Below are 21368 nucleotides of genomic sequence, written 5' to 3'. Positions count from 1 at the left end.
AATAGGAAAAAAAGAGAGAGAAACATGTACACAAAAACACCTTTCCCATCACTGAAATAATCACAAGAAGATGCGGTGGAAAAGGGGGGAAGGGCACAGTCAACACCACCTGTGTAGGGCTTCCCTGGTGGCGCAGTGGTTGAGAATCTGGCCAATGCAGGGGACGCGGGTTCGATCCCTGGTCCGGGAGGATCCCACGTGCCGCGGAGCAGCTGGGCCTGTGCGCCACAACTGGTGAGCCTGTGCTCTGGAGCCCATGAGCCACAACTGCTGAGCCCGCGTGCTGCAACTGCTGAAGCCCACGTGTCCGGAACCCGTGCTCCATAATGAGAGAGGCCACTGCAATGAGAAGCCTGCACGCCGCAACCAAGAGTGGCCCCCGCTCCCCGCAACTCGAGAAAGCCCGTGCGCAGCAACGAAGACCCAACACAGCCATAAATAAATAAATTAAAACAAAAACAAAAAACACCTATGTAAATGACACTGTCACTTTCAGCACTGATTTCTCCTCTTTTCTACCCCATTTTACTAAGATTTCTGGATGGACAACACAGTTGAGTAATCTAAGCTTGCTTCTAGTGAAGGGACCTGACTTGCATTTTCTGTGCACTTCCCCCGTGGGACCCATCCGTGTACCAAGCTGAGGAGTGGAGGCTCAGCTACCTGCTCTTAGACTCAGCAGTAGGTTACAGAACCCTTCCTGCTCGTTGCAGGTGTATTTGAGATCCATCTCATCTCCCAGGATCAAATCCCTCAGCTCTGTCACTGACGTCTGACTTGGCACTGGAAGGGAACAGTGGCTTTCACCACTGGCCTCTCTGCTCCTGTTTCTAGTTTACCTGGCTCTTTTGGAAACACAGTATCTCAGGTTCTAGCCCTGGAAGCACAGAGAGCCCAAACAAACTGGGGACACTGGAGAAGACGACATGGCTTTGCAGCGCTGGGTGTGGTCAGCGGTGGCTGATCACTCTGCCAGGCTTCTGTCTGGCAGGCTTCAAACCCCTTGCTGGGGTCTGTGGCAGGATGGGGGCTACCCAGAGAGACAGATAGACTTCTTAGAATTTTGCAAAAAGCCAGAACGTTTGATTTCATGTGCTACCTGAAGCTTAATTATAACTTCAGAGCAAAAGGTTTATAATTAGCAACCTCATGTAAAAATTGACAAGGTCATTTCCCCCAAATATGCTATTTCTGTGGCCCGTTAAAATCCTTTTGCTGAACCTTAAAAACATGGATTAAGTTTACTGGTTTAGTAAGAGCTTCAAAGTTACTGTGACCGATTTGAAGCTGTTGTGAAGACTACCTAGGTCAGGAGAAAAGCCAGGCAAGGTAGTATTTTTTCTCCAAGTAACCAGCTGTGGTCTGTGTTAAGTGAACTGCCTCTTATATTTGTAGCTTCCACCACAGAGACATCACAGTGGAACCCAGGCTCTTCACCCTTCAGGAAAATATCGGTTGGCAGTTACTGGTTTGAAGTGGATTCAGAAAACAAGAGTGTCATGTTTAACCAGGGTAGTCTGGAGAGAATGGGAAAGATGCAAAAGAAATGCTATTGCCCCTGGGAAAGACTGTTAAACAACCTGTCTGAATGACTGATAGAAGGAAAGGGTAACAGCTGGGCTGTGATGACACCTCCAGACTCTGGACCTTGTGTCAAACTTCCTACAACTTGGAAAGCTGATGAGGGTCCTTTAACGAGGTCACTAGTCATCATTAATCCAAGAAAGAATGTTCCTTAGTCTGCTGTTCCTGGTGTCAGGATTGTTCATTACACTAAAAAAATGAGAACTAGTCTCTCACCCTATTAAGGGCTACCTGGGTAGCAGGGAATTGAAGCTGAGAGACTCCAGACATTGGTGACTTCCTTGTGCTGATGTGAGCCACACTCTCATCAGCCCCTTGCCAGGCTTCTGACAAAATGTATCCCTTGTGATGATGGGGGAGGGACATCAAAGCTGCATCTGAGTGTCTGTGGCCTCGGCGATGCCACTGCCGTACCTCCTGTTATGCACCCTTCTAAGTCAAGTCAGAGCAAGGTAAACCAGCAGTGTCTGCTGAGACGCTGTTGACTGAGAACTTGAACCTGAAACTTACTACTGTGGTCTGACAACTGGCAAATGCTTTGCTTGTAACAATAATAATGTCTAGGTCTAGCTATCATTAAGCACACTTTGATTTGGTCCCAAGGAAAACTATTAGTTGGCTTTTACTATCTGAGTCGTTGAAATGTTTCCTGTTATTCTATCTACCCCATACTGGCAATGAGCAATAATCCTAGGCACCTTGTGCCAATCTACTTCACACTATGGCCCTGTTGAACAGGGATCACTCCAGGGGTTTTCAGATAGGAGAATGATCAGTTATTTTACAGTGACATATAGGTAGCAGCGGCTTCAACCCAATGGTGGAACTCTGTAACAGTTTCTCATATTACAGAACCAACTGTCAAATATCACGGTACTTTTCCCCACAAATTCCTTAAAAAAAAAAAGGTGGGCATGGGCAATACAAGATAAAAATGGCTACATAAGCACATTGCCTCCTTAATAAACAAAAAAGGAATGTGCTAACTGAAAGTAACGCATATTAAGAGCACCCAAGGAGCCACAGGGGTGGCTTGTGTACAGCTCTGATTTTAAGACCAATTTCATCAAATCCTGGGAAATAATCAACCTTCTATTACACAATGTCTTGCTTTTCAATTTCATGTCTCAAAAGGGAAAGAAAACATGCACCTTGAAATTTATATAATATCTGTTACTTATAAAAATACACCCAAACTTAACTTTAACAAAACACCATTTTATGTAAATGTAATTAATTACCAGCTAGTAGGTCTGCCGATGCTGATGAGCTAGAAGCAGCCTGAGATGCAGGTTGGGGTTCAGAAGCACTACTTCCAAATGCATCTACCCATTATCCATTATGCAGCAAAAAAGTAAAAGAGTGTAAACAGTAAGTACAGCAAGTAAGGGAAGTGATTTCCCGAGAAATGCATAGACATGACACTCTGTGAGGCAAGCTTGTCTCCTGCGGATGTGTTAAATGACTTAGTGGACTGAATTACGCTCTGACCAGTTTATTCTCTCAAAAGATGAGTTCTAAGCTATTTAAGAATTAACATCTCTTTGTAAGAGTAGGAGAATTCTTTTTCTTTCTTTTTTTTTTAAGAATAAAACTTTGGGACTAAATTCTGTAAATTCTAATTCCTATCCAAACAGGATCAAAGTTTTTAAAATTTTTGCCCAAAGGTAAAATGAAAGAATCTTCCCAATTAGAACTCTGTTAAATAATATTTAACAAACTTAATTCAAACAGCAGCAGACCTCCTTGTACCTATATATTAAATTTCAGTGTTTATTTGAACAAGTTTTGAGTCCCTGAATGTCACAGACTGTGACATCTTTGTACGCCATGATGTGTCAATGTACTATAGGTACTCAGTGTGGGTTTAATTTGCTAAGGATGGTATTTTACCCCATAGCATACGCATTTATAGACATTCATGAAGAAATCACTTCAAACCTGGACTTTTCCCTCTAAATTTACTGCTAATAGAAGACTTCGAATGAATGTATCATCCAAATGAGTAGTTCAAGAGTTAATTCAGTACATCTGCCTGTCTTCTGATAACACACAGGAAAAGGAAAATGCATTTAAATTAGTGAAACATCTTCCAGTTCTCTGGGAGGATTTAGAAACATTAAACGTAACATAAATAAACCCTATAGAATAATGTATGACATCTAGAGCTTATGCTTTCAGTTCTGACTGGCTAATGTCTTTTCAATTCTGAATTATCTATGTTTATATTGCTTTTAAGAGCTTAGAAATGTTGATTTAGCCAACAGATCAGGATCACTAAAGAAGAGCAGTAGAAGGAAATTCCAATCAGCTGATTCTACATTAGGATGAACAAAAAGTTAAAAACACAAAGACTTCAAATGAAAAGACTTCAAATGAAAAATGATCTGGTTTTGTTAGGACATGCACTAAAAAATATGACGAACTGACGAGCATGTAGATGATGATGACAAATGGAAAAGATCTTAACGTAAGTTTACATTTAAAAGATGGAAATAACTTCACATAATCAAAAGAAAAAAGACCAAGTATCATGAAATAGAAGATCTAAAAACTATTCTGAGGGAAAAAAAGATTCTGTGAGTGTTGAAGGAGGAGAGATACGCACCCCCAAAAAGGTCTATCACACCTGAAGAATCCACCTTTGCTGGCGAGGCAGTGGTTGCAGGAGATGGTGCTACAAATGTATCCACTGTAGCAAAGCACAGAACAGGACAAAGTTCACGTCACCCAAAGGAAAATGAAACCATGAGCCTCGACAAACGGCTTCTTGAGGTTTCACGTTGAATAGCCCGAAGACTGCAGACAATCTTAACAGTTAAGGAAAAGCCAACAGATTTTAAAATACATGCTTTCCAGAAGAAAATAAAACTTTTGACTCCCGAGGTCAGAGGTTTTAGTGTGAAAAAGAGGTTTTCTCTTTTCAATCGGCAGTAGATTTGAAATATTTACCCTCATCAGCTGGGGATGGACACAAAATGAGACTTTTTTATTGTAAAGTGAGTTTTGAGTGTAAAAGAACCCAAGACGAACCCGCGTGTTTTCGCATCTGCCTCTCCACATATGACGCCCACAAGACATCTCGGAAGGCTTCACCTTGGCAAAAGCACTCACCGGATAGGAGGTCAGCAGTGAGAGAACTCTCAGGCACGGGAGAGGCCCCTTGTGGTGGAGAGGAGAAAGCATCTTCCAAAAGTGAAACAAACCAAAACCAAGCAGAGGTAAGTAGAGAGCTGAAATCAAAGTCACAAGTCTAACAAGTGCATTATCACAGGTGAGGACAAAGGGCTTAGTCATGAAAACATCTAGGCAAATTAGTGTAAAGAAAGGGGGGAGTTGGCTTTACCTGTCCCAAACAGGTCTATGCTAGGAGCAGCATCTGGCTTAGGCGCGGGGGCGACATCGGGAGCAGACTCAAATAAATCTAAGACCAAGAACACACATGCCTTTACTCAACTGGACAAACCCGCCTGAAACAGCATCACTTTCCAGTTGTGCGTGAGCACTCTGGAAGGTTCTGGAACGAGCTGCAAATGGTTGCTGGAGAACCATTTAATGACACAGTCACCATGCAGACAGAGGTGCGGATGCAGTACATCATAAGGACCAGAATTCAGTCCACCAGGTGGGAAGAGTTCAACGACAATGACAAAAAAAAAATTACCACCAAAGATATCTAGAGCAGGAGGAGCGGTGGTGGTGGCGGCGGAGGTGGTGGCAGTGGTGGCAGCGGCAGCTGTGGTGGCAGCGGTAGTGGCAGCGGCGGCAGCTGCGACGGCGGGAGCAGGAGAAGGAGCGGTGGCGGGAACCGGAGGGGCTGTGCTAGCTGTAGGGGTAACTACAGGAGCACTGGTCTCAGGTGGCTTCATTGCAAAGAGGTCCAGCTCGGGTGCAGCCTCTGCACTACCTTCAGACGGGGCAAAGGGGTCTTGGGGAAAGGAAAGTGGAGACACATACGGCATCAGTAAGGAAACAGACAACAGAGAGGCGTCAAAACTATCGGTACGAGACACCTGGCACAGATATTCACATGCGAGCTAGGCATTAGGCGGCCTGCTTTGAGCTACTACCCTATTAGCAGGGGTCAGTCATTAGGATGTTTTTCTAAAGAGAAAAGAAAATGTAGTAGACATCACGAAGTTCAGAAACAGAAACACTTCAGAGTATTGTCAGATAAGCCTACAGTCTAGGATCAGAGATGGTTATTCAAATCCTTACTTTAATCTGGTCAGTTTGGTAGCTTGGAAAATTCATGAGAACATGCCTACATATTGGAACTCAGTGTTACAAAAGAGTACAATACAGCATTAGAGGGAAACAAACGAAACAACAAAAAAACATTAAGAGAGCATACTTGCACTGACAAAAATTGTCAATCTTGAGCAATTGCCAATTTTGATAAGGATGCCCTTCGTTTTCTTAATGTTTTCAAGGGCCTGCATTCTTTACTCCGTTACGATGAGTGATTACTTTATACTCAGAAGAAAGCAAAATTAGAAACACAAAGGGCCAAGTCTAGCTACGGGAGTTTCACATCAGGACAGAACGACAACAGACGGGCTCAGGACTGGAAACCCACCGTTTCCTGAACACGCATCAAGCGCTGCGGCTACAGGGGTCGGGGGTGCTGGCGCAGTGGCCCCTTCGGATGCTGCAGGGGCCTCCCCGGGAGAAGCTGCAAAGGCATCTTGGGTGCAGGTTTTAAAACAACAGAAATGAAAGGGATAAAAAGAGAAGAAAAATGTAGTAAAAGAACCAAGTTAAATTGCAAAGAAGGCTCCCTTATACAACATGAATGGCTTGAAATGCATTTTTATGGCCCATGCACTGTTGGCGGTCACAAGACAATGACGCTTGGCGCCCCTTCATGTTGGTTACATGCAAGTGGTACAGTGTTGATCCTGCTGAGGCCTGTGAGGATCCAAAAGGTAACAAGATTCTCATTGTATAAGGGCTCTGAGAAGCATGTCTTATGTATCATTAGAAAGGAATGGATGTGAAAAATAAAACACAAAAATAACTTTATTATGCAATTTAAGACATTGATCTTTCATGCCCAGGTAATATTTATATACTATGCTACTATGATGTCTCTGACTAGTGGTTTCTAGCAAACAAGGATATCTTCTTTAAGCCCAATAAAATTAAATATATGATGATGATGTAAACAATTTTAGTTTACATGTTCTTTTATAGTCTACTACAGACAAAATTATACTGTTAACATGAAAGGTATACTAAATGTTCATAAAAGTTAAATCTTCACTATCCCTGAAAAACATTTTCAGACACAACCAAGGATTTGGTTTAAAGAACTAAAGAAAAAAAATGAGGAGATGACACCATAATGCCTTTATTTTGACTTAAATTTATAGTTGTTTTCAAATACTGAATTGCTCCACTTATGTGGACAATGATCCATTTTCAACAGATTAAAAATGTAGTTTCATGTTTTAAGACTACAAGTGTATAACTATCTATAGTAGATAATAATAATATACAGTAGATCCATTAACATGCAGGCAGCCTCCATTTATAAATGTCCAATTTATCAATGGCTGATGTGTACAAATGATTCCCAATGGGTTTCTGTCAACACACCATGTTAATTATGGTAAAAAAAAATCCTGGAGTTTTCAAAGAAACCCTTTAGTTCCAAAGTACAGAAGGAATGAAGCCATCATAAATATGCCTTGCCTAGAAGAAATTTCTGGAAGGTAGGGACCAAAAAGAACCTGCCACTGACCTGCTAGATTTCCCATCCTAAAATACCACCTTCTGCAATATCTACCAGTGTTCCCTAGAACACTGTTCCTCTAGCCATTAAAAAGAATTTGTCAAACATGCTTGGGAAATGCTACACGGTATACCCATTTTCTCAGATATTTATGTGGTATATTGGGCTGTAGGAAGTCCTGCAGTCGAGACACTTGTTTCTCAGGTTCACCCAGTGTGTTCCAAACTGATCTGAGTATGAGACACATTATGGTAATGTCCTGAAGCCTGGCCTTAACAAACATTAAACATTAGAGACTCGCTTGAGTTAAAAGGTCCTTTACAAAAACACAAATATCCCTAGAAGGGACAATGGGACAACCATATGTTACAGCTTGATTTGATTGCTTCCCACAGCTACACTGAGGGAATATATATATGTTCTGAGTAGAGGTCAGTCAGGGGAGAGGCTGAATAATAATAATGGAGTAGGAAAAACACACCAGGGGATAGGACAGACACACCTCCTCAGATGCCATGTTAAGGATACTATCACCGAGGACTTAGAGCCACTTGAAAGCACTAACAGCTGGGGCAGAGGACCACAAGAAAAGTCTAAGAGGAGGTTGGGAGGGCTGAAAATATTTTGCCATGGGTCAGGTCTGTTTTCTTTCTTTTCATTCTTAGAAAATTTGGAACTGAGGGTAATGCCATTTCAAGTAATAGAAACAGTAATAGCAGTCACTATTTATGTGCCAGTCGCTGTGTAAATATTTTATTTGCGTTATTAAATTTAATTCCTACAACTTTCTTGTGATATAGGTTTTATCATCTCCACTTTGTAGATAAGAGAACAGAAACTTGTAAAGTCTGAGGATGTGACCAAGGTCCGGCAAGTGGCGGAGTCAGGATTTGGCTGTGAGTTGTTTGATGGAGGTTTGGGTGTTTGACCACTCTACTGTTAAGAGCTGTGCCACATTCTGCTATACTGTTCCCTCCTTGCAGGATGGAATAAGCACCAGTTATATCAGTGCTAGAGTTCAAACAAATATTCACAGGCTGGCCTCCTTAATTATCATTTCTGTGTACATAGGTGAAACCCATATTTGTAGCTATATCTTTAGGAGAGGTGGTGTCCCTCCATCCCCGGTCAGCAAGACATCTCCTTTTAATGCTTCTCTGAAACTAAACATTGTAAACTTAACTCATCAACTGTCAACACTTCTCTTAAACAAAGGAGCCCCAGCTGCTCCAGCCCCCAGCTGCTAAGTGTTCCCAGCCCATTTGATGGAGATGTGAACGAGTGAGACTGGATGATCCCAGCCCCACAGCCACTGTCTGACTGTAGCCACGAAAGGGACCGTGAGAGACAACCGTCCAGCTGAGCCCACTAGACCCCCCAGGACTGTCAGAGACAATAATATAATTTTGATTTTGTTTAAAAAAACAGCAAAACTTCTTAGCTACCCAGCTTTCTTTCATCATCGATGGCAGCATTATCCTTCCAGCACTGAAAGCTAAAGCAATCTCCAATCTAGTTCTCTTTCCCTTGCTACCCATTTGCAGTTCAGGTCTACATTCTGCCAATTACCAACCAGTGCTACTTCCAGGAAATGCATGTTCCTGTTTTTCTACTGTTATGGACTCAGTCCAGCCTTACCCAGCAAACCAGTCTCTGACACTGCTGCAGACTAGCCTTCTCTTCCTTCTGGCCATCTAGGAAGAATTTTCTCCCTCATTTTTTATCATGTGACTGACTACCTTTGTAAAAATTTCTTACTGCTACTGTCTTCTCCACCCTGAACTCCTCTCCCTGTCTTCTCCAGGCACACACACCATCTTTAAATCACATACTTGGCACAAAGGTTTCAATCATTCTCAGCGTCTTGAGCCTGAGGGTCACTATTCCAGTTCATTTTCTTCCCCAAAGGTCCCAGATTATAAGACTCTTACATGAAATCTAGTTGTAAGTGCTTATATTTAAGTATTGGCTTTAAGGAAGATTGATTAACTTGGTTTGTTAACCAATTTGTTCAAATGAAGTCAGGTTTGGGAGGCAAGTTCTTTGGTTTTCCAGCCACTTGGTTCTGTGTTCACAGCCTACCATCATGGAGGCTTGCTCACAAATTAACACAATTGACTGAAAGCGTACCCTGGTGAACATGTAGAGGAATGAGCATCAATTTAGCACTGCACTTCTTAGAAAAAAACTGTATTGTTACAAACTAACATGCTGTTGTTAGTAGAGTTTACATCAGTGAAAAACAGAATGCTTTTAAGGATTCTGTGTTTTATCTTTATCAACATCTGTAAGTTTTACTAAATTTTTAAAGCATAACACTGCCTTGCAGTCCTGTTCTGCCTGACCACAGAAGGCAGAAGGCAGATTTCATTTCTTAAAAGTTCCCTTTAAAAAAAATAAGAATTTGGGCTTCCCTGGTGGCGCAGTGGTTGAGAGTCCGCCTGCCATTGCAGGGGACACGGGTTCGTGCCCCGGTCTGGGAGGATCCCACATGCCACGGAGTGGCTGGGCCCATGAGCCATGGCCGCTGAGCCTGTGTGTCCGGAGCCTGTGCTCCGCAACGGGAGAGGCCACAACAGTGAGAGGCCCGTGTACCACAAAAAAAAGAAAAAAAAAATAAGAATTTAGTAAATATAATGTTTCTAAAAATTTTTTTTAATGACTTACATTGAAACGACTAAAACATTATGTGGGTATCAATCTGAGTATTTTAAAATAACAGACACTCTGTATTTTTCAAATTTGTAATGAAAATACAAGACTAAAATACATATAAAAATCTAATATTTCAGTATTTCATATTCCTGAAATTAAACAATTAGCCATTATTCAGAAATTAAAATTCATTAAGCTTATTTCTAAAGAAATCTACTTAATACTGCTATATATGCTACATAAAACCTCAAAGGGGCATATTTTAAAGTCATATAAATGAAATAACTGGTGCTCTTATGATTCAAAAGTTCTACCACTTGCCCATTTTAGAGATACAAAATTTTTTTAAAATGGCCACACAACATGACCAAAGAGATTTTAGTTTAAGTTTTAATTTAAAATCTTACCTCTAAATGATTCCTTATAAATCCATAAAGAACACGAAAGAAATCAGGGAGTATCACTGAAAACTACAAGACAGACAGTGACACATATAGATTTCTGAACATAAAAGATAGAGATTTTATAGCTATCAGAGGCCGGGAGACAGTTTACAGAACTATAAAGATTAGTAAAAATAATTGTGATGAGATTTGCAGATGTACTCATCTTTACTTATCCTCCAGCCAGATGACTAGGAAGGATATTGGTGAAATTAAAGGAGAGCCTCCATTCTTTGGCATTAAATTATATGATTTTCTATAGTACTGACCTTTTAAATTTGTATTTCAGGGTAGAAAGACTGACATCACGAAAATATTTTCAAACATACAGATTCTTCTGCTTGATGACCGTCATCAAAGCAGTAATAAATGATTAACACAAACAGCATAATGGCACAAAGAATATTTCCAAGAAATATCTTAGGCAGGACCATGAGAGAAGCAAGATGGAGTTGACTGATTTCTTATAGGCAATTAAGCTCCTTAAAATGGACTGAAAAACAAAAATCTAAATCGCTAAAGGAACAGAAATGCTTACGTACAAAATTGTTATCCAAACTGTCCATGTTTTCCTTGAATTTTTCTCTTAACATAAGCCTATGAGAAACCATCCATACTCAAGACCAATAATGGAGGTAGGAAGGATGGGGTGAAGAAGTTGGTTTTATAAATTTAAGCTAATATTTTAATTTCTGGTCTCAAAAGTTACAGAGGCATAACTGAAAAACTAACTTTCTCTAGTGGATGACTCCTCATAATAAATTATTCAAGAGTATGCAAATCCCTTCTCCTACTTAAAAAAACAAACAAAAAAAACGGATTTCTCCTATAATAGATTTGGATGATCAACAGAATGGCAGTGCAGCAAGGCAGGAGCAAATTCCTCGCATGAAACAGAGGCAATGATGCTGTGTCCCGTTGAGTATTCCTTGTCTTGGACAATGTTGGCAAGCCTCAGAGACTGGGGCACGGCATGTAGCACAGTGGTATGTGACAGTGTGTAAGTGTATGTTCCCAGGGGAATACGTTAACTCCACCAGAGCCTGCCAAGTCTCTCCTGCCCCCACCCCTTATCATTTGCTTCCTCCAATTTCTTTACCATATTCTCAAAATGCCCTGGGAAAGATGTTATACTGTAACGAAGAAACACAAAACTATGATGACTATAACACTGTTCAATGTACACATGTGAAATGAGTACCTCTCCAGGTTTGGACATTAGCACCACTCAAAATGGGAAGATGTAAATAAACTGGTTTCAGATGGTTCATCAGGTCCAGGCATATTATATTGACAGAGTGTAGGATATTTGACTGAAGCTTACAGCTGTAAATCAACTCGGTGACAGAATTTACATTTGCATGGAAAAAATATTTTCAGACAATCATTTCAAAGTCTGATATAAACCTGTTTTCAATCAGTGTTGCAAGTGCCAACTCCAATGATCTCTCAAAGTTCTGAAGCCAAAGGTGATCCAAGTTTTTGCTTGGACAGAACAAGCTTAAAAAGTTGCAAAAATGGACATATCCCTAAACTCTCTTCAGAGACCTCTGGATCTGAACTCCATGTAGGTGATTTTTTTTTGTCCTAAATCTTAAAAAATAACTTAGGCCAGGATTTCTCCTCCCATATTCCCCAAACATTTTTTTCTCTCAGCTAGTTCAAATCTAAAAAAATTCCAAAAAGCCAATTCTAAATATGGTAGAAAGATCTGGTACCACTCTTATAGATACTGCAGGGCTGGAGCATATACGGGACAAGAGTTCTAATAGCAACTTAAATCCTAACTTCGCAAAAAGTAGAAAATTAAATAGGTCCAAAGCATTTGCAACCTTTGCTCTATAATCACTAAAATTAAATGAATATGAAGTTGACAAATCGAGCAAAGATAAATACATATGAATAAACATTTTAAAAGTACTTAAACACTCTGCCATGCAAGTTCTATCTACCTGCCATGTTCTATCATGTAAAAGATTTAAATGCTTTAACGCTATGGTAATTTTAGCAATCCTGGAAGGAAAATGAAAGAAAAGTGATGTGACTGACTAACCTCCAAAGAGATCCACTTCAGCAGCGACAGCAGTGACAGTTGTAGTAGTTGAGGCAGAGGCTGAAGTAGTTGCAATTTCAGCAGTTGTAGCAGGAGGAGTAGGTTCTGGTGCGAACGGATCTGAAATCTGTGCTTCGGAGGGAACAGAGGAAAGTGCAGCCAGAGAATCTATGTCGCACCAGAGACAGAGAACAAATTGAAGAGAAGAAAAGGAAAGGACAAAAGATATACCAGGCTCCAAATGATCAAAGTGAGGACAGTTATTAAGATATGGAAGTCTCTCGAAACAGAAGTTTACAAATAAAGTTTTACTCACCCTCTCCCAAGAGGTCTATCGATGTCCATGGGTCAGCATATGAAGAAATAAGAGATAAAGCTGAAACTTTCAACCACACCAATGTCCAAGCAGGGTGAGGCACTAACTGAAGAAATTTTAGCTTTATGTACCTTTCTGGACCATTTGAAATTAAAAAAATAAATGTATTACCTATTATTATCATGGAACTTTTGAGCCGGAATGGACCTTAGAGATCCTCTAGATCAACTTTCCAACTTCATAGGTGGGAAAACTGAGAGCAAGGGAGGTCAAGAGACTTACCTTAAGCTAGGTCTAAGCAACTTCCACAAACTCAATTGATTTCTTATCAGATTTACCATTTCATCTGCTTTGGTTGATTTCATTATACTGTAATTGTCAATTCTGAAGAAACCATAGTTAATTGAATTTTATTGATCCTCTTTATTTGATGTGTCATATCAGAGCATGAATAGAGGCCTTATAATGGCTATAGTTTGACTGTGGAACATACTAAGCTGAATGCAAGTTTAGGGGTTAGAAAAAAGAAACTCTAACCTAAACTATTTTCTTCTTCGTAAGTTTCACATTACCAGGTGTTTTTCAGTTCAATATATAAACTCTATATTTATAAACATTATGTGACAACATATGAAAATTATTTTTAAGAAGAATGTGAGAGATTATACAGCATCAAAACTTTTCATCCTTCTGAGGTCAGCATTCCATTGGGAGGTTCAGACTTAGTGACCAACAGTGGGATTACAGTTGGCATTCTAAATAAAAAGCCTAGGAGGGATTATTTTTAACTGTACTATGACTTTAGGTTAAACATTTATAGAGTGTCCAGTGGCATTCTTCTACTTTCAGTCATGTGATACATCTCAGGGATCACATTCAAATTCATGAATGTTACTGGAAACTTATTTTAATCATGAAGAAACTTTATCAAAGCTCATTAGGGAGCAATTTTTTTCAGAGCCTTAAAAGCCATATGGGAACTCAGTAAACCAAAAGTTCTAGAAGACATTTAAAAGATTGAGAAACATAAATTTGACATTAAAAATAATTACTTTAGATATAAAGACACACAGACTGAAAGTGAGGGTATGGAAAAAGGTATTCTATGTAAACAGAAATAAAAAGTCAGGGTAGCAATACTTAAGTGAGATGAAATAGACTTTAAAATAAAGACTGTTACAAGAGACAAAGAAAGACATTACACAATGATAAAGGCATCAATTAATGAAGAAGATATAACAATTGTAAATATATATGCACCCAACATAGGATCACCTAAATACATAAAGCAAATATTAACAGACATAAAGGTAGAAACTGACAGTAACACAGTAAAAGTAGGAGACTTTAACACCCCACTTACATCAATGGACAGATCCACACAGAAAATCAATAAGGAGACACTGGTCTTAAGCTACATATTAGATTAGATGGACTTATATATTTTAATATATGAATTTATGTATATAAACATTCCATCCAAAAGCAGCAGAATACACATTCTTTTCAAGAGCACATGGAACAATCTCTAGGATAGATCATATATGCTGGGCAACAAAAGAAGTCTCAGTAAACTTAAGAAGACTGAAATCATATCAGGCATCTTTCCCAACCAAAATGCCTTGACTAGAAATCAACTACAAGAAAAATCTTCAAAAAACACAAACCCATGAAGGCTTAAACAAATGGATCACTGAAGAAATCAAAGAGGAAATAAAAAAATACCTTGAGACAAATGAAAATGAAAATACAGTAATCCAAAATCCATGGAAAGTAGCAAAAACAAGGCTAAGAGGGAAGTTTATAGCAATATAAGCCTATCTCAGGAAACTAGAAAAATCTCAAATACAACCTAACATTACACATAAAAGAACTATAAAAAGAACAACAAACAAACAAGAAAGTTAGAAGAAGGAAAGAAATCACAAAGATCAGAGCAGAAATAAGTGAAATAGAGACTAAAAAAAGCAATAGAAAAGAACAATGAAACTGAGAGCTGGTTCTCTGAAAAAATAAACAAAGTTGATAAACCTTTAGCCAGACTCATCAAGGAAAAAAAGAGAGAGGATCCAAATCAATAAAATCAGAAATGAAAAAGGAGAACTTACAACCAACACCACGAAATACAAAGGATCATAAGAGAGTCCTACAAGCCATTATATGTCAAAAGAATGGACAACCTAGAAGAAATGGACAATCTCCTAATACTGAATCAGGAAGAAATAGAAAATACAAACAGTTCAGTAATGAAATTGAATCAGTAATAAGAAAAACTCCCAACAAACACAAGTACAGGACCAGATGGCTTCACAGGTGAATTCTACCAAATATTTATTGAAGAGTTAACACCTATCCTTCTGAAACTACTCCAAAAAACTGCAGAGGGAGGAACACTTCCGAACTCATTCCACAAGGCCAGCATCACCCTGATCCAAAACTAGACAAAGATATCACAAAAAAGAAAATTGCAGGCCAATATCACTGATGAACATAGATGCAATAATCCTCAACAAACTATTAGTAAACCAAATCCAACAATACACTAAAAGGAGCATACATCATGATCAAGTGGGATTTATCCCAGGAATGCAAGGATGGTTCAATACCTACAAATCAATGTGATACAAAAAACTGAAGAATAAAACTCATATGATCATCTCAATAGATGGGGAAAAAACTTGACAAAATTCAACATCCATTTATGATAAAAACTCTCAACAAAGGGGGTATACAGGGAACATACTTCAACATAATAAAGGCCACTTGTGACAAACCCACAGCTAACATCATACTCAAGAGTGAAAAGCTGAAAGCTTTTCCGCTAAGATCAGGAATAAGGGAAAGATTCCCACTCTTGCCACTTTTCTTCAACATAGCATTGGAACTCCTAGCCATAGCAATCATACAATCAGAAAAAGAAATGAAAGGAATCCAAATTGGAAAGGAAGTAGTAAAACTGTCACTCTTTGCAGAAGACATGATACCATACATAGAAAATCCTAAAGATGCCACCAAAAAAAATGACTAGACCTCACAATGAATTCAGTAAAGTTGCAGGATACAAAATTAGTATACAGAAATCTGTTGAGTTTCTATACATTAAGAGTGAACTATCAGAAAGCGAATCCACACTTACATGGCAATTAATCTACAACAAAGAAGGCAACAATATACAATGGGGAAAAGACAGCCTCTTCAATAAATGATGTTAGGAAAACTGGAGAGCTGCAGGCAGAAGAATCAAACTGGACTACTGTCCCACACCATGTATGAGAATAAGTTAAAAATGGAGTAAAGACTTAAATGCAAGACCTGAAACCATAAAACTTCTCGAAGAAAACATAGGCAGTACACTCTTTGATATTGGTCTTAGTAATATTCTTCTGACTATGTCTCCTCAGGCAAGGGAATCAAAAGCAAAAACAAACAAATGGGACTACATCAAACTAGAAAGCTTTTGCACAGTGAAGGAAATGATCAATAAAATGAAAAGGCCACCTACCGAATGGGAGAAGATATTTGAAAATGATATATCCAAACAAGGGGTTAATATCTAAAATACACAAATAACTCATACAACTCAACAACAAAAAAGCAAACAACCTGATTAAAAAATGGGCAAAGGACCTGAGTAGACATTTTCCAAAGAAGACATACAAGATAGCTATCAGACGCATGAAAGGATGCACAACATCACTAATCATCAGGGAAACTGAAATCAAAACCGCAGTGAGATATCACCTCACACCTGCTAGACTGGCTATTATCAAAAAGACAATGAATAACAAGTGTTGGTGAGAATGTGATGAAAAGGGAACCCTCATGCACTGTTGGTGGGAATGTAAACTGGTGCAGCCACTATGGAAAACAGTATACAGATTCCTCAAAAAATTAAAAATAGAACTACCATGTGATCTAGCAATTCCACTCATGGGTATTTATCCAAAGAAAATCAGAACACTAATTAGAAAAGATACATGCACCCCTATGTTCACTGTAGCATTATTTATAATAGCTAAGTTGTGGAAGCAACCTAAGTGCCCATCACTAGATGAATAAAGAAGATGTGGTGTGTGTCTACATATAGATAATGGAATATTACTTATCCATATTGGCCATTTGCAACAATGTGAATGGACCTAGAGAGGATTATGCTAAGTGAAATAAGTCAGAGAAAGACAAATACTGTATGATTTCACTTATATGTGGAATCTACAAAACAAACCAAATGAATAAACACAACAAAACAGAAGCAGAATCACAGATTTGGGGAACAAACAGGTGGTTGCCAGAGGGGAGGGGTTGGGAGGTAGGAGAGAAATAGGTGAGGGAGATTAAGAGGTATAAACTTCCAGTTGCAAAATAAATGAGTCATGGGGATGAAATGTATTGTGGGGAATACAGTCATTAATAGGTACTATCTTTGTATGGTGATGCATTGTAACTAGACTTATGGCGGTGATGATTTTGAAGTGTATAGAAATACTGAATCACTATGTTGTGTAATGGGAACTAACAGTGTTGTAGGTCAATTATAGTTCAAAACAACAAACAAACAGACAAATGCATAGAAACAGAGATCAGATTTGTGGTTATCAGAGGCAGGGGAAGAATGAAGGAGTTTGATGAAGGCAGTGAAAACATACCAACTTCCAGTTATAAGATAAAAAAGTACTAGGGCTATAACATACAACATCATAAACATAATCAGCACCATGCTATATATGCTATATATGAAAGTCATTAAGAGAGTAAATCCTAAGAGTTCTCATCACAAGGAAAAATTTTTTCTATTCTTTTAATCTTGTATCTCTATGAAATGATGGATGTTCACTAAACTTATTGTGGTCATCATTTCATGATGTATGTAAGTCAAATCATTATGCTGGACACCTTAAACTTACAGTGTTGTACATCAATTATGTCTCAACAAAACTGGAAGAAAAATTTATCACATTAATTTAACTATGCAATTTGTGAACTCAATAAATATTAGGTAAAGCACTCTACAGATCCACTAAGATAATCAAGGCTCTTCCTAAAACTAAATCTTATGTATTTCATAGCAACATTAGAAAATTATAGCACATAGAGTTCTTGACATTAGCAATAGTTTTTAAATTTTAGAATGTACGCCTAGTGAATAGCTGACGTAGGGCTAGGGTATTTTCTGCTGTTAGGTGTCCAGGTCCCAAATCCTGAGAAGTAGAAGGTCCTTCCAATCATTCCTCAAGCCAACCGAACCTGGCCCAATACAACTGTTACTCTACAGTCCTATGTCCTAAGAGATATGGGAACATATGTATATGTATAACTGATTCACTTTGTTATGAAGCAGAAACTAACACACCATTGGAAAGCAATTATACTCCAATAAAGATGTTAAAAAATAAAATAAAATAAATAAATAAAAATATTAATTAGAAACCAAAGTGGGTCATCAGAAGCCAGAGAGACTTGGATTCTCTCTTCTCCTGGCATTGGTAGGGCTCTCTCTACCCCTGCCCTTATCAATGGCTACTTCAAGCTGCAGTGTGACTTAGCAGAAGAGCTAAGAGCCATGTAATTTAACAGCTTCCAGACCTCCCACTGTCTATCACAGGGGATGGGTAATTTATTTCATACACTTGGTAAGTGAGAAAGGAGAAGACTGTTTATGTGTACTAGAAGGAGAGAGAGTTAAAAAGATTTTAAAAAGAAGTATGAAAGATTAAAATATTAGTTCCTTGCTCTTAACTAGTGTTTTGTTCAGATGGTGGGTGATGAGAATGATATGATGGAAGATGGAAAGTAAAATTTCCTAGGAAAATGTACAATGATTAAGCATATTGGTGGATAACTGATGTTGAAAATTTTTTCCACTCTTGGAAACCCCGGGTGTTAGTCTCCAAAATCTTAGTTTTCTGGATGAAATATAATTTATGTTATACATTCCTTGTTTTATGCAAAATTTTCTCTACTATAAAAGCAAGTCCCTATTACAAGATGATGAGGATGGTTATTAAATATTCTCAAAACTGCTACCTTTTATAGAGGATTAAACTACACAACAAAACCCAACTTCAGCGTAAGAGTTCAATCCATTTGCAAGTAGTACATAATCAGAGTTGTTAGTATTATAGAAATTGCTAGAAAATATTCCCTGTAACCAAGGAAACAGAGCTACAACTAAATTAACAAGGAAATCTATATTGTGCAGTGAGATGGAGCTGAACTTTTCATGTTTTTATGAAGATTAAATGTGTTAATATATTTAAGTGCTCGCCCATACCAAGAACATATCAAATGCTCGATAATAAAAGTTAATAATAGCACTAGCTCAGATGGGAACTAGCCTTACTGTGGTGATCATTTCACAATGTGTATAAATGTTGAATCACTATGTTGTACACCTGAAACTAATATAATGTTGCATGTCAATTATACTTCAATAAAAAACAGCAATAACTAACATTTAAGTTAAATAATAATTTTTCATTATAGGACTGTGAATTTCAAAGCTTCTATAAATCTTTCAGAGAGAGCATGTGTGTGTGTGTGTGTGTGTGTGTGTGTGTGTACACATGAATGTGTTTGAAGACAGCCTGCAGATGTGCCCCCTCACATCTAATTAACAAGCAAATGGTAATATGGGTCACAAAAACTGCTTGTACTGTAGCTAATATTTCTCATGGAAACTATTAAAGTCATGTGATCACATAATATTGATGAGCGTTCCAGCATGTGTAAATTAACTTCTATTAAGTCTATTAACTCTAAGTAAACCCTAGCAGTAATTCTGTATTTCTCAAAAAGTAGAAATTTCACTTCAAGCACTTGCAATAAAAAATTACGCATTTTCCATTTCTAAGATGCATAGAAATACAACAAACACACACTCATTTGTGCAGAGAGGTGAATTTATTTTGAAGGAAAAAAACACTCTCCCTTTTATGGGGAGAAAGGTAGGGATTTTAAAAGCACTCTATTCTTCCAGGTTAATTACTGGCTGGCAGAATGCCACATGGAATATGCACTATTTAAATTAAATTTACTAAAATATGAATTTGCTAAAATTTGGTTTACACCAATGACAAGAAATACTATCCTTTACAATATGTCCCCTAAAATGGCAATATTCATCCATACCCAGAAGCCCCAAGAGAAATCTGTAAACAACTGATGTGGCCACAGTCATTGGAAAATGAAATCCTCTTACTACCACTATGGTCAGATAAGAACATCCAAATAGGTCTAAAGAGTTTGCATTTTACCATCTAGTTACACAAAATTCAAATAAGCTACAATAATAGTGAAGTGATCTTATCAAACAAGACTGAGAAAGTGGTTTTATGTATTTAATTTTTTGCTTAGTCAAATGAGCCAAAACATATTGGTAACAATTTAGCACCTCTTCAAATACAACTGGGTATCTATAGGATAAATGTAAACTGAAGGTAACATTTATCAATTTCATATTTCACTAGTTTACTTGAATTTCTTTTTTTAAATAAGATACATATTTTATTTTTTAATTTTTTGGCCGTGTGCGTGGGCTTGTGGGATCTTATTTTCCCCGATCAGGGACTGAACCCAGACCCTGGCAGTGAAAGTGCTGAGTCCTAACCTCTGGACCACCAGGAAATTCCCTACTTGAATTTCTTAAGGCTTATAATTTTTACTGTTTTGCTTAGGAATGAGAGAATTTACTTATTAGTATTTTTCTCCCCAGCTGACTTTTCTACTGCTATGAAAGGAGCTGTAGATATTTTGTTGAGACAAAAGACTAATGCTAACCATCAGGTCCTAAGCCAACATTTTGATACACTATAATGCGTTTTGTACTAATTATAAAAAAGTGCTCCCGTTGGGCCAGCAGGTTGGAACAGGAAAAGCACTTCTTCCTCAAGGACGAAAAAAGCCCACAGCTTGGCTAGCAGAAAGCAGGCTGGATTTCAGGCCTCTCGCCCTGCCTTTGGGCAAGGCACAAACTGCGGGTCCACATTGCACAGCCCTGGTTAAAACCACACTAATCTGCTTTCTTCTATATCCACTGACACCTCAATGTTTCAATCATCAATAGTTATTTATTCCTAACAAGTAAAGACTGAAATGTGTTATAATAAAGTTGGTTATTATAACTTATTCCTTATAATATGATATGTCTTAGCAAAAAGTACTTGAAGATGAATATAAATAAAAATGTTACAATGCAATTTAAAAAGATTTCACCAAGGGTTTTTCTTTTTCATTTATTATTATTTTGGTGCCAAACAAACCAACCAAACAAAAAGGACACAATTTCTCTTCAATTTGATGCTGGAGAATACAGTGAAAGGAGACAGTTTACAATTTCACTGTTTATTCATTAATCACTAAACAACTAAATGTTTAATAAGTTCTAAAAATTACAGTGTGAACAATCTACTGATTTAATTAGTTGAGAGAATCAGAGTTAACACATTCATATAATACTGAAAAAAAATTCTATATAACCCTACAAATTTATAATTAATACTAAAATTTAAATTATAAAAGTTCTATGAAAGTCATTTATATGAATTTTATGACAGAGAAAACCTGATTTAAGGATATGGATTT

The 21368-nt window shown here is 38.0% G+C and overlaps 1 protein-coding gene across 14 annotated transcripts in view; it reads right to left on the bottom strand.

Annotated features, from left to right (window-relative positions):
* Positions 1–21368, bottom strand: part of SNAP91 (synaptosome associated protein 91) — a 154589-nt gene that overhangs the window by 29456 nt on the left and 103765 nt on the right. For 3 of the 14 annotated variants that reach the window (XM_081251289.1, XM_081251295.1, XM_081251296.1), the window contains 8 exons: positions 12789–12803; positions 12473–12640; positions 6164–6271; positions 5249–5512; positions 4931–5008; positions 4699–4770; positions 4193–4276; positions 2826–2909 (listed from right to left, as the gene is read on the bottom strand). The exons of 2 other annotated variants lie outside the window; for them this stretch is intronic. In XM_081251289.1, the coding sequence (XP_081107415.1) occupies positions 2826–2909; positions 4193–4276; positions 4699–4770; positions 4931–5008; positions 5249–5512; positions 6164–6271; positions 12473–12640; positions 12789–12803 (873 nt within the window). The remainder of the gene's footprint in view (positions 1–2825; positions 2910–4192; positions 4277–4698; positions 4771–4930; positions 5009–5248; positions 5513–6163; positions 6272–12472; positions 12641–12788; positions 12804–21368) is intronic. 9 more of the 14 variants (XM_081251297.1, XM_081251293.1, XM_081251298.1 and 6 more) reach the window with 6 other exon arrangements.

The sequence above is a fragment of the Mesoplodon bidens genome (genome assembly GCF_964165515.1).
Source record: "Mesoplodon bidens genome assembly, chromosome: 12".
NCBI lineage: Eukaryota > Metazoa > Chordata > Mammalia > Artiodactyla > Ziphiidae > Mesoplodon > Mesoplodon bidens.
The sequence above is the reverse complement of the archived record's forward strand: the minus strand, read 5'-3'. Positions and strand labels throughout refer to the sequence as shown.